A 14,057-nucleotide genomic window follows, 5' to 3' on the forward strand; every position below is an offset into this window, starting at 1 on the left:
GAACCTCAGAGATCACCTGCTCCAACCTCCCCACTATGGGCAGGGACACTTCTCAACCAGACTTGGCTGTTTAAGGCATCATCCAACCTGGCCTTCAACACCCATAGGGAGGAGGCAGCCACAACCTCCCTGGGCAGCCTGTTCCTGATGGAGCAAGCCCAGAGGTGGCCACCAAAATGATCAGGGGGATGGAGCACCTCTGCTATGAGGACAGGCTGAGGGAGCTGGGATTGTTCAGCATGGAGAAGAGAAGGCTCCAGGCAGATCTAAGAGCAGCCTGACAGTGCCTGAAGTGGGCTCCAAGAAGGCTGCAGAGGGGCTGTCTGCAAAGGCCTGCAGTGACAGGATGAGGACAGTGGTTTGAAATGAGAACAGAGCAGATTGAGATTGGATGTGAGGAACAAGTTCTTTAGCATGACGGTGCTGGAACACTGGAAGAGGCTGCCCAGGGAGGCTGTTGAGGCCCCGTGCCTGGAGCTGTTCAAGGAGAGTTTGGACAAGGCTCTCAGCAACCTGCTCTAGAAGAAGATGTCCCTGCTGACTTCAGGGGACTTGAGAACTGGATGACCTCTGGAGGTCCCTTTCAACCCAAACCATTCTATGACACTATCTCAGCCTGTGCAACACAACCAATATGTTCCTATTTCTCATGGGACTGCCCTGTGTGATGCACCCCAAGCTGACACCTGCCTTATTTTTACCTATTTCATACCCCAATTGAGCATCAAGCCTGCTAACTCTGGAACAGACTTCAATGCTTTTTACCACTATTTTTCTGTTACCTCAGAGTATTTCCCACCTGGAGAAACAAGGCTGGAATAAGAACAAAATTCCTAGTTTAAACAAGCTGTGAGAAGAAACTGAATTCTGCTCCTTCTTGTAGCTGATAACCATAATCTCCACACATTAATCTTGAGGAAGGCTTAGCACAGCAGACTCCCACTCTTCAGTGCCAGTCTCTTAAGCAGCTGAGTTCTGTAACAACACAAACCTTTGTGATTGCTAGATGCTTGTTTAAGTCTTCCTTGGAAATTTGGTAGTGGAAAGGATTCCAGTTTACATCTTCTCTCAAAAGGCCTTTTCAGACATATTCTGTGAGGGAGAGGCTGGTCTTTTTTATGGCAACAAATGAAGAAGTCATGTTAGCACAGCAGATTTTAAGTTGTCACAAACACAGACCATCTTTCCTCTTCCTTAGTAACTGCTAAATCATAAAGTTTGTGTGTAGCAGAGCTCTGGCCATCTGCCTCTGGCACACCCAGCAAGACATTCAAGTATTAAAGTAACAGCTGGGAAGCTCTGACAAAATGCTTTTCCCATTCAGGTGCTGGCTGGTGAAGGCATCACCCCAGCACTTGAGAATTTGAGCTACCTGCATATCAAGTTGTACAAAACTGAGCAAGATGCTTGGGGGACTTGAACATCTCTGCTATGAAGAAGGACTGAGAGACCTGAGGCTGGCTAGTCTGGAGAGGAGAAGGCTGAGAGAGGATCTGATCATTGGCTATCAATATCTGAGAGGTGGGTGTCAGGATGAAGGTGCTCTTTGTGCTGGTGCCCAGTGATAGGACAAGGAACACAGGAGCTTCCAGCTCAACAAGAGTAGACACTTCTTCATGGTGAGGATGCCAGAGTCCTGGAGCAGGCTGCCCAGAGAGGTTATGGAGTCTCCTTCTTTGGAGACTTTCAAAACCCACCTGGATGCATTCCTGTGTGACCTGCTCTGGCAGAGGTGTCGGACTGGATGATCTCTGCACATCCTCCCCAACCTCTAACATTCTGTGACTGTGATGCTGTAAGATCAGCTTAATGACATGATGGTGGCTCCCAAACTAACCACCCTCATGCTTGTTTCTGCATGATGGTGCCTGATGAATTATGATTCCAGCCTTTATAAATCACACTTCATCAGAGAGGAGAGGAGAAATAGAGAGCCTGATAGACTGCCACAGTCCTCATCAATCTCCTAATTCCAAACTACCAGAGACTATACTGGAGGCACTGATTTCTTCACAGAACACCATGTTCACTAGCTTGTTGGAAAAGCACAGCAGCATGAGATTAAATTCCTTAAAAATACAAGTGGTATTTCAACCCAGATTCCTCCCCAGTTCAGAAAACTACGTTCCAAGGAATTCTCAGGTCTCTTTTCTTGGATTTGAGGCATTGCTAATTTTAAGTTTGTGAATCCAAAGGCTCAGTTTTGCTTGCAAGTTAACATGGTCTCATCTAGAAAGTTTTCCATTTTCATTTTCACTTTTTGCAGGCTAACTTTTGATCCCCTGAGCCCTTGCTTTTAATGAGATGAAAGGTAGCTTAGAGACCACATGGACCCTGAAGCAAAGGCCTGAAGTCAAAGAAACACTTTGAATTTGGTAAGGCCATTCATATTTGGCTGGCCCAGTTCAGTTTAGTCAGCAGGTGAGTCATGCTCAGGGCATGCCCACTGAAAACAGGTTTCACAAACTGTTTTGTAAGCTCCATTCTGATACCACTCTACATGGAACATAACTAACAGGAATGGCAGCAAACAGCTCACTCAGCACAGTGCTAAAACAAATAAAACCAAAGGCCAAGCAAAACACACTTCCATGAAACTTTCCCTTGGAGTCCATTCTCTGAAGTGACACTGGCACAGAGCTTCTTTCTAGGAAAGGAACAGCTATCTCTGCTCCTCTTAGAGAAGCTTTGAGGGAAAAGACCTTCAGCATTTCCTCTTAGAGTTCAAATGCTGGCAGAGTGGATGTGCTGCTCGAAGTATCATAGAATGGTTTGGGTTGGAAGGGACCTCCAAAGGTTATCCAGTTTACCTCTCCGCAGTCAGCAGGGATATACTCTGCTAGAGCAGGTTGCTGAGAGCCTTGTTCAGACTCACCTTGGGCAGCTTCAGGCATGGGGCTTCAACAACCTCTCTGGGCAACCTGTTGCAGTGTTCCACCACCTTCATGCTAAAGAACTTGTTCCTCACATCCAATCTAAATCTGCTCTGCCCTCATTTCAAACCATTGCCCTCGTCCTGTCTCTGCAGGCCTTTGCAAACAGTCCCTCTGAAGCTTTCTTGGAGGCCCCTCCAGATACTGGAAGTCTGCTCTTTAGGTCTGCCTGGAGTCTTCTCCATGCTGAACAATCCCAGCTCGCTCACCCTACCCTCACAGCAGAAGTGCTCCGGCCCCTTTATCATCTTTGTGGCCCACTCTGGACCCACTCCATCAGGGATTGAAGCTCAGCAACATTCTGTAGGCAAGTTAGGAGCATCAGTCACTTGACAAATCTGTTAGCAGAAGAAAGCCCTTCCATTCTTACATTGCTAAAGAGAAACACTGACTACTAAAAGGATAAAAGAATTTGTTGTCCAGCTCATGCACATCTGATGCTCTCCACTATACACTTCATTTTCTCTGTCTTTTTTACTCTTTACCAATGGTCAAAGCTTCATCTACAAGGTGGAACTAAATGGTTGTTGTTAAGTGGGTACAGCCAACTGAATTTCCTTTGTCTACACTTGCAAGAAGAGAGAGACCCTGCTCTAGTACAGCTGCCAACAGCAGTTCCCTTTTAGTGCACCAAGGAGAGCCCAAACGATTTGGAAAGAATGATTTGAGCTGAGCAGATCCCACCCAGCTCCTCCAGAACACACACAGAGGGAACAGCCAATGCAAGAACACTTAGGGACTATGAGGGAAATGAACAGGAAAACCCCACCAGATCTGGCAGAGGGACTGAGAGCATCTGAAGTCACTTAAGCATTGTGACCAAAAAAACAGCTCTGACTCAACTGCCTTGTCAGTTACCAGAGTTAGAGAGTTGCTCATTTCTCCTTCACTTTGTCAGGGAGGAGTCTCTGATAAACAAAGTAGTGACAACATCCTCACTTTAGTTATTGGACATGAAAAATAAACCTAAGCCTCAGCAACTGGAAGAAAACCACACCATTGTTTGAAAGGGATCCTAACACCCTAGAGAAGGCAAACCCAACTTAATGCAGGCTGCACTGGTGACATCTACTACAACTTCAATCGTGTCAGTATTCCCTCTCACACTTGAACAGCCAGAAGAATTACAACCTGTTTGGGTTAATGCAGTACACTGTCATTAGGCTGGCAATTAAATGCCTTTTCTGAGGCTGTATGACCTGAGTCACCAACATCTGCAAATATCTTTACATCTTGTGTAATAGCTGGCCTCAGATCTTGACACAACAAAGTAAAAAGGCCCTTTTTGAATGGCTCCCACGTTATTTTGGGCTTAACAACTTCACAGTGACAGCAGCTTCTCAAAACAGCCCATGGATCAACATTTAGTATCCAATGTGTCATGTGGGAATTTCTTAACTCTGAGCTGAGAGAGAGAAACAATAAACCAAGGTCATTATATTGCATGAATAAAAATTAACCACCTGCTCACAAATTGTGCTTTTGGCATTAAAAGCAATTTGGGCTCATGGACTTTTGACCTGTGCAGCATTCACCAATTATCCTCCACACCTGGGAGTATGGGGAAAAACACTCTCCAAAGCATCACTTCTCATGCCAGTCTGGCTTGACTTTAAAAAATAGAAAACAACAACAACAAAAAAGCCCCACAAACTGCAAAAAGGCCATCCTACAGGTTCCAGCATCAGGAGATACACATGAGAAAGACAATCCAATTGCAACATTCAAGGCTGTGCTGCGATTCAGTGAGACCTGGACAGGCTGCAGAGATAGGCATGGAGAAACTGAATGAAAAATGGAATGAAATCCAACATAGACAAGTCTAGAATCTTGCATTTGGCAAACAAAAACCTCACTGATCAGTAGAGTTTGGGGACTGGACTGTTGGAGAGCAGCATACAGGAAAAGGACCTGGGAGTCCTCATGGACAACAGGATGCTCATGAGTCAGCAATGTGCCCTTGTAGCCAAGAAGGCCAATGGCACACTGGGGTGGATTATAAGGGTCTAGAGAGGTTCTTCTCCCCCTCTACTCTGCCTTGGTGAGGCTGCACTTGGAATACTGTGTCCAGTTCTGTGTCATTCAGCTCAAGAAGGACCTCAAGGAACTGCTTGAGAGAGTCCAGCAGAGCCACATAGATGCTGAAGGCAGTGGAACATCTCCCTGTGAGGACAGACTGAGGGAGCTGTGACTCTTTAGTTGGGAGAGAAGGAGACTGCAGGAGTGACCTCTTTCATGTTTATAAACATGTAAAGGATGAGTGCCAAGAGGCTGGAGCCAGGCTCTGCTCAGTGATGCCCAATGACAGGACAAGGGGCAATAGGTGGAAGCTGAGGCATAGGAAGTTCCATGGAAACATGAGGAAATTTGTTTTCACTGTGAGGGTGACAGAACACTGGCACAGGCTGCCCGGGGCATTGTGGAGTCTTCCTCTCTGCAGATATTCAAAACCTGCCTGGATGTGTTCCTGTGTGATCTGCCATAGGTGATCCTGCTCTGGCAGGAGGGTTGGACTGGATAATCTCTGGAGGACCCTTCCAAGCCCTAACCTCCTGTGATAACCACAATGAAAGTCAGGAAACTTCAGCTTCAGCTGCCCACCCACTAAGTTTCTTTACACGGTTTGCTTAGAGGTGGACTGCTCCAGGTTACCCACAACCACCCACAGCAAACACTTGGCGTTCACAGCACAGGAGACCCAAGCCAGTGCCCCAAGCCCTGCCCCAGCTGAAGCAGGTATGCTGCAGGCACTACCTCTTTGATCCGCTTCACAAGGGCGTTCTGATCAAAGGCAACTGCTTCTGCACACTGGTGAAGATGATCTTGGTATCGTAGACACAGCTGTAGCACCTGCTGGGGGTCCAGCTTTTCCAGTTTGGTGTTGGTAGGAGAGGTTTGCCCACTGAGGAGGCCTACAAGGAAAGAGGAGGAACAGAGTTAATCTGACTGTTCCTATCACCAGCTTAGCTGCAGTGAGAAGCATGAGAACAAACCCAGAAGAAGAGCTTTATAATGAAAAACTAATTCAGGATGTTAAGCTACTGAATGGACCTTAGCAATGTAATGCTGAAGGCTAAAAGTGGGTAGGGTGTAAACTGAATATTTATGACTGTTTAGGGCTTACAGCAGTGCAAACAGCATACACTTTAGCTCTCCTTGCCAGAACTCCAAAGGCAGATCCACCAGCTTGGGTTTCAGGGATGTGTTGCATAAACTTTTAGAGCCCTGCATCTTGTCCTCCACAAACAATGCTGAACTGGGCAAAAAGAACTCCCTCCTCATTTTTGCATGCCAGAAGCTGAAGGAGCTGAGATCTGCGTTCCCATACAGGCATAATGCTCAAACTGTTTTCAATAGAAGCATGCTGTCAAAATCAGAGCTCCAAAAAAATCACTCTTCCCCCCAAAACTAACTTGAATACTAAGTGACCCACCTCAATTCAGTTGTTAGGGGTGAAATATTCCTGGTTTGCCTACTTTGACTTTAAGTTTTATAACTCCTTCACCTTCTAAGGTTTTTTATGTGTTTTACAGAAAACTATTTTTTTTTGAGGGTGGGCATTAAGATTCTAGTGGGAGATGTCCCTGTCTATGCAGGGGGTTGGAACTGGATGATCTTTGAGGTCCCTTCCAACCTAAACCGTTCTATGATTCTATCCTTACCTAGTCAGATGACCAAGTTTCACCAAAAAATCACCAAAAAAGATTAGTATTAGACTTAAAATTGGGACACTGGTAATACACAGAGGAACAACGAAAAAAAAGTCCAGAGACATTTTTCTTACCCATTGTTTGTTATGCCTGAATAACGGAGTTTGAGAACCTTTGCTGAGCTCAAGCATTTGCTGTCTACAACTACCTGAAGAGAGGCTGTAGCCAGGTGGGGTTGGTCTCTTCTGCCAGGCACCCAGCAACAGAACAAGGGGACACAGTCTCAAGTTGTGCAAGGGGAGGTCTAGGCTGGATGTTAGGAGGAAGTTGTTGTCAGAGAGAGTGATTGGCATTGGAATGGGCTGCCCAGGGAGGTGATGGAGTCACTGTCCCTGGAGGTGTTCAAGAAAAGCCTGGATGAGGCACTTAGTGCCATGGTCTAGTTGATTGGACAGGGCTGGGTGCTAGTTTGGACTGGATGATCTTGGAGGTCTCTTCCAACCTGGCTGATTCTATGATTCATTTGTGTGCCATACTGCCTGCTTTCTCCAGAGCTGCTGCTGCTAAACTCCACTGCCATAGGTGTTGGAGGTTTGGGGTTTTTTTGCTTTTTCATTTATTTGCTTTCATTTAATTTTCCTTCAGCACTGAGACAACATTTTTTTTTCTTGTTGGGACACCATCTGTGACAAACAGCACAGGCACACAACCTGCTTTGTCCAAAACCACACAAACTGAATTCAGTGCCTGCACTCCTGTGCCCTCTGAGATTCTTGGGTTATAGAGAGAAAAAGACACTGAAATAACAAATGTAAGCAAGTATCACATGAAGCAATTCAAAAGTAATAAATGACACGTATTTGTATTGCAAAAGTCCTTCTAAGAATGGACCTCAGTGGGAAATGGAAACTATTTTGAATGGCCCCCATGCTTGTTGGAAACTACAGCTGGTAACATGGAGTTTTGGCCAAAACACAAGAATAAGACAGAAACCAAGACATAAGTCAGAAGCATCTTATGAAAGTTAAACCTCCTTGAAAACATTCAGAGAGAGAAGAGAAAATAAAACTAAGACAGGAAATCCCTTCCAATCCCTGAAGGCATCCTACAGGAAGGCTGCGAAGGGACTTTTCATCAGGGTGTCTAGAGAGGACAAGAGGGGATGGTTTGAAGCTGGGAGAGAGCAGGGTTAGACTGGAGCTTAGGAAGAAGTTCTTCAGCACAATGATAGTGAGACTGTGGCATAGGCTACCCAAGGAGGCTGTGACTGCCTCCTGCCTGGGGGTGATCAGGGTCAGGTTAGATGAGGCCTTGAGTTAAATCTAGTTGATAGATATCCCTGCCCATGGTGGGGATGTTGGAGGAGATGAGCTCTGAGGTCACTTCCAGCCTGTGCCATTCTAGGATTCTATGATTTTTTTCTGTTTTAGAAAGAATCATCTCAAACAAAACCTTAGGTCCAGCAATATCAACAGCAAATCTTTCAAGCCTACTTCCAGCTGCGGTGCAAACATCTCGCGGGAGCAATCTCACTGAAGGCAGCAAGACTTTGTTCAGCTGTGAATGTTACACCTCCTAGTGCTTCTCAGTTTGTTCACTTGGATCTATCAAATTATCTTGTCAGGATAAATGGTCAAATAATGTTGACAACTTTTAATATGTTGAATGTTCACACAGGAATGAAGAGTTCACCACACACCCCAGGCGGTTACCCTGTTTCTGTCCTGATCAAGCACACGATGCTGTCAACCAACTAATTGTCTTTTATTACTAATCTCTCACCAACTTCAAAAAGAGGAAGAAAATTAAGAGTCTGTTTAAGAGATGTAATTAACCAGATGTGTGTATTTTGGCCAGCTTACATTCTCCTCATGAGAATGTAGCAGCTGAATAGGCCAAGGACTGCCAAGTGAGCTTTAAAGGAATATGCTACTGAAACTTATTTACTTATGGCCCTGTGCAAGTTACATAATGCTAAAAGCAAAATTAATTAACTGTAAAGAGCCTCTCATTCACTACCCAGAAAAACACAAGCTCAAATTAACTGTTCAGCTGGAATTCTTTCAGAAGAAGTCAGAGGTGGAAATACAATCCAGTACAAATGTTTGGACTAGCAATAAAAACAAGCAGTATACGCTGCTTAAAGATAGGCTAAAGTATTCTTTTAGGTGATGTAGTGAGGAGAAGCCAAAGAAATTAGCTTCTTTAAAGACCTCTGGGCTCATGCTGACAATGCCAAAGCTTGCATGAAAGGAAGAAGTAAACAGCAGCATGAAAGAGGCCATGCAGCCTTCCACTGTGGAGAAATTCCCCCTGTCACAAACTCCATCCACTATGTTTTGTCGTTCATAGGAGCCACTCGCACTACAAATATTAGCATTTTCTTACCATCAACATCCCTCTCTACTCCAGTCTCATGAGATCCCACCTGGAGTACTGCATCCAGCAGCGCTGGGGCCTCCAGCACAAGACAGACATGGCTTTTTTGGAGCAGGTCCAAGGAAGGGGCAGGAAAATGGTCAGAGTTGGAGCACAGGTTCTGTTAAGAAAGGCTGAGAGTTGGGTTGTTCAGCCTGGAGAAGAAAAGACTCCAGGGAGACCTTATCGTGGCCTTTCAATAATCACAGCGGGCTTACAAAACAGACCAAGAGAAGTCTTACCTACAGTATGATATGGGGCAATGGTTTTAAACTGAAACAGGGTAGGTTTAGATGAGACAAAAGGAAGACTTTTTTTATGCTAAGAGTGGCGAGATATCGGATCAGCTTCTCCACAGAGGGACCTGGATAGTCCAGATCAATGGGCCAACATTAATGGGATGAGTTTCAACAAGGCCACATGCCAGGTCCTGCACTTGGGTCACAACAACCCCAAGCAATTCTACAGGCTTGGGGCAGTGTGGCTGGAGAGCTGCCTGGCAGAAAGAGACCTGGGGATTGCAATAGACAAGCAGCTGAATGAGCCAGCAGTGTGCCCAGGCAACCAAGAAGGCCAATGGCATCCTGGCTTGTATCAAAAATGTTGTGTCCAGCAGGAGTAGGAAGGTGATTGTCCCCTTGTACTCAGCTTTGATGAGGCCACACCTCAAGTACTGTGTTCAGTTTTGGGCACCACAATACAAGAGAGGTGTGGAGGTGCTGAAGTGAGTCCAGAGGAGGGCAACGAAGCTGAGGGAGGGCCTGGAGAATAAATCTTGTGAGGATTGACTGAGGGAGCTGGGGATGGTTAGTTTGAAAAAGGTAAGGCTGAGGGGAGACCTCATTGCTGTCTACAACTACCTGAAGGGAAGTTGTGGAGAAGCTGCTGCTGGTCTCTCCTCACAGGCAACTGGAGACAGAACAAGGGGGAATGGCCTCAAGCTGAGACTGGACATTAGGAAAAAGTTTTTCATGGAGAAGGTGGTCAGGCACTGGCATGCGCTGCCCAGAGAGGTGGTTGAGTCACTGAGCCTGGATTTATTTAAGAGTCGTTTGGATGTGGTGCTTAGGGATATGGTTTAAGGTGAATCTTGTAGAGTAGGGTAATAGATGAGACTTGGTGATCCTGAGGATCTTTTCCAACCTGGATGTTTCTGTGATTATTATTCATTGACCCAGGAGAGCAAGTTTCTGCTATTAAATGGAAAGGAAACAGCACCTGAGGTTTTACTTTCTTATTATACTCATTTTTCAAGCTTTTGGTTCTCTCCCAAAGAAGGAAGCATCCTGGGAATAATCTTTACACCACTTGAAACCTCAAGAAGAATCTGCTTGGCACATGTCTGATGCAACATCCCCCAGCACGATAAGGAAAGGCAGTGTAGAGGATGTTGTGGCTTGTGGAAAACAAAGCTGGGGTAACAGGAGGACTACTGCAGAGCTTTAGCACATGGACAAAAAATGCTCAGGCAGCTGCCAAACATACACAGTCCTGACTCCCCAATTATACTGTAAAACAAGTAAGAAGATCACATTCTGTGCCTGCCACAGTGAAGAGAAGTCAAGATCTCCCACCTAGCCTGGACACACCTGATCAGTGAACAGGGAGCCCATAAAGGTGATAAAGAGCATCTGAGACATAGGAAGATTCGGACCGCAGCTCATAAGCGGTGCTTCAGCCAAACCCAAGCCAGGCACCAAGTATGCTGTGCATGGAGAAACACCATCCATCATCACCAGGCCAGCTGAACCAGGGACTTGATAAATCCATGATTGTTTCCATATTCCCTGGCAAAGCAGAGGCATGTTCAAACCATTTTCCTCCTACTTAGTCATCTCCTTGTTGGTTCCAGGTCAACATATACTTCCAGCAAATCACATCCTACTGAGCAGAAGAAAGCTGTTGCTTTAAAAAAAAAAACAACCCCACACTTTTATGACTTGAAGCTCTGGAAAAATGGATTCTATGCTTTACTGATCCTACACACCTACAGAACATAGTAACCCACTAGAGTTATGTTCTGCTGCTTTAATGGATGGTCCTTAAAACAACCTGAGCAGCTTCCAACCTGAGAAGTACTCTGGTTCCTACCTGACTTCTAGATATGCACTTGACAAGTCCGTTTTCAACCACTAACAGCAGACACTGCAGCAAAGCACACAATGCTGTGGTCTTGTTGCTCATTTTAAGGTCAGACAGGGTTGCTGTCATCAGCTAACCAAGCTCTCTGTGGAGGGGACTTCAAAAGTAACTCCTCCTTTCATCAGACCAGAAGTCTACCCAGAACATTGCTTCCAATGTTTTACAGCAGTGCACATTTAGAAAACAGCATCTTCAAGAAGTAGTTCCTCCTCTTCTACAAATTTCCTGTCTCCAAAATTTGTTAAATAAAATTTCAGGCACAAACCATCGTACTCAGCTATCAAACTAATCCTGAGAAGCTCCCCTTGAGCCAGCAGTGCCCTCATGCAGCCCAGAAGGCAGCCCTGTGCTGGGCTGCAGCCAGAATGTGGGCAGCAGGGCAAGAGAGGGGATTCTGCTCCTTGACTGCTGTGCTGAGACCTCGCCTCCAGTTCAGGAGTCCCCAGCATAAGAAGGACACAGAGCTGGTGGAGAGAGTCCAGAGGAGGCCACAAAGATGATCCAAGGGCTGAAGCACCTCTGCTATGAGGACAGGCTGAGGGAGCTGGGGTTGTGCAGCCTGGAGAAGACTCCAGGGGGATCATAAAGCTGCCTTCCAGTACCTGAAGGGATTCTACAGGAAGGCTGCAGAGGAACTTCTCATCAGACAGAACAAGAGGAAATGGTTCAAAACTGGAAGACAGTAAGGTTAGACTGGATCTTAGGAAGAAGTTCTTCAGTGTAAGGGTGGTGAAACTATGGAATAGGCTGCCCAGGAAGGATGTGGATGCCTCCTCCCTGGGGGTGTTGAATGCCAGGCTGGATGAGGCCTTGAGCAGCTGAATCTAGTTGAGAGGTGTCCCTGCCCATGGTGGGGAGGTTGGAGTCCTGTCACTGCAGAACTTTGCAAACAGTCCCTCTACAGCCTTCCTGCAGCCCTCTTCAGGCACTGACAGGCTTCTCTTAGGTCTGCCTCCAGGCTGAACAACCCCAGTTCCCTCAGGCTGTCCTCACAGCAGAGGTACTCCAGCCCCCTGAGCATTTTCGTGGCCCTCCCCTGGGCCTGCTCCATCAGGAACAGGCTGCCCAGGGAGGCTGTGGTTGCCTCATCCCTGGGTGTGTTCAAGGCCAAGCTGGAGGAGGCCTAAAGCAGCCAAGTCTAGTTGAGAGGTGTCCCTGCCCATGTTGGGGAGGTTGGAGTAGATGAGCTCTGAGGTCCTTTCCAGCCTGAACCATTCTAGGAGTCTGTAGTTACATATTCAGAGATTGCATTAGGTTGGAATGGTCCCTCAAAGGTCATCTTGTCAAACCCCCTGCAATGAGCAGGGCCACCTCCAACTGGATCAGGCTACCCTGTGCCACATTGAGTCCAGTCTTGAACATCTCCAGGGATGGGGCCTCAACCCATAAAACACCCAAATCATTTTAAAATACTAAAAAACAAACCAACAAACCAAACAAAAACCCTATCACCAACAAATCCCTGCACTCAAAATCTTTTGCTCAGGTGGCAGTGACTAAGATGATCCATTTCACAGACCAGTTTCTTTTCTATAAAGTCTGGCTGATAAAACCTATTTGATCACAAAGTGTCTTCATTCCAAGACAAAAGTTGGCTTTGCCAACTGGGTGTTTTCAGTTCCTTTGAACTCTAATGGGGGAGCACAAGGACTGTAGGCAAACTGAATAGCTATTATGTGAGCAAAGGACATGTTTGTGTTGTGGCAAGGAGCGCTGGCTGGAGTGGCAGATCTTCTCTCTGCTTTGGAGCTGGTATTGTGTGATGGGTTACTTATGCATGGGTGACAGATGAGCTGAAGATTCTGATCTTGTCACACCATTGAACAGGCAGCTTTACTGACTGCTGAGCTCAAGTATGCTCTCCAGAGGACCACCGCACCTCAGCCTTCTAATACAGTCTGAGCCATTGCCTGTAGGACATCACTCACCAAGTATATACATTACCTCCCTTTTTCTTCTTCCACTATTTCTCTTTTAAAAAAATCATTAAAAAAATCAAGAAGATTCAACCCTTTTGAGCTTCTATTAAAATGCAGTTTGCTCTGCCCTGCTGGGATCACACCTGCAATACCATGTCCAGTTTTGAGATCCCTAATTCGATGCACAGGGATCTGCTAGAGAGTATCCAACAGAGGCTATTGGGACAACTGGGGGACTTGAACATCTCTGCTGTGAAGAGAGACTGAGAGACCTGGGGCTGGTTAGTCTGGTGAAGAGAAGGCTGAGAGGAGATCTGACCAATGTCTGTCAGTATCTGAGGAGTGTCAAGATGAAGGTGCCAGGCTCTTTGTGCTGGTGCTCAGTGATAGGACAAGGAACAGCAGGTACAACCTGAACACAGGAGGTTCCACCTCAACACAAGGAGGCATTTCTCTGTGGTGAGGGTGCTGGAGCCCAGGAGCAAGTCTCCTTCTCTGCAGACTTTCTCTTGATGTATTTCTGTATGACCTGCCCTAGGTGATCCTGCTTTGGCAGGGGAGGGGGTTGGACTGGATGATCTCTGGAGGTTCCTTCCAAACCCTAACATTCTGTCATTCTCTGATGTCTTTTGCCAGCATAATCTGGAATGGTTGCAGCAGTCAAGAGCAGCAAAGTCCAACTGAGGCTGATGAAACTTTCACCATGACACAACCAATCCATCCATAGCTCCATTCCTCATGTACTTCACAGCAAAATTCAGGAATTTTTCCTTTTTCTCAGAACTAGACTATTCTCTGCTCATTAAGGTAAGAAGATTTTTTACTAGCAAATCCAACTGGGTAAAGCAAAGAGAGGCCTCCCCACTGCATTTCTCCAGTTCAATACAAAGCAAAGTGGCAGCACTTTGGGAAAACCCAGATGCCCTCAGACAATTAAACTTCTTTGGCAACCCCACTGCCCAAACAGCACAAAATTACTCAGGAAGAGCCATTTT

The 14,057-nt window shown here is 46.1% G+C and overlaps 1 protein-coding gene across 1 annotated transcript in view; it reads right to left on the minus strand.

The window, feature by feature from the left end:
- The window catches only part of BORCS5 (BLOC-1 related complex subunit 5), a 63,889-nt gene that overhangs the window by 16,171 nt on the left and 33,661 nt on the right, over window positions 1–14,057 (minus strand). Inside the window, exon 3 of the mRNA XM_064142294.1 lies at window positions 5,688–5,845. Coding sequence (XP_063998364.1) covers window positions 5,688–5,845 — 158 coding nt within the window. The remainder of the gene's footprint in view (window positions 1–5,687; window positions 5,846–14,057) is intronic.

Source organism: Pogoniulus pusillus, chromosome 4 (assembly GCF_015220805.1).
Source record: "Pogoniulus pusillus isolate bPogPus1 chromosome 4, bPogPus1.pri, whole genome shotgun sequence".
Lineage (NCBI taxonomy): Eukaryota > Metazoa > Chordata > Aves > Piciformes > Lybiidae > Pogoniulus > Pogoniulus pusillus.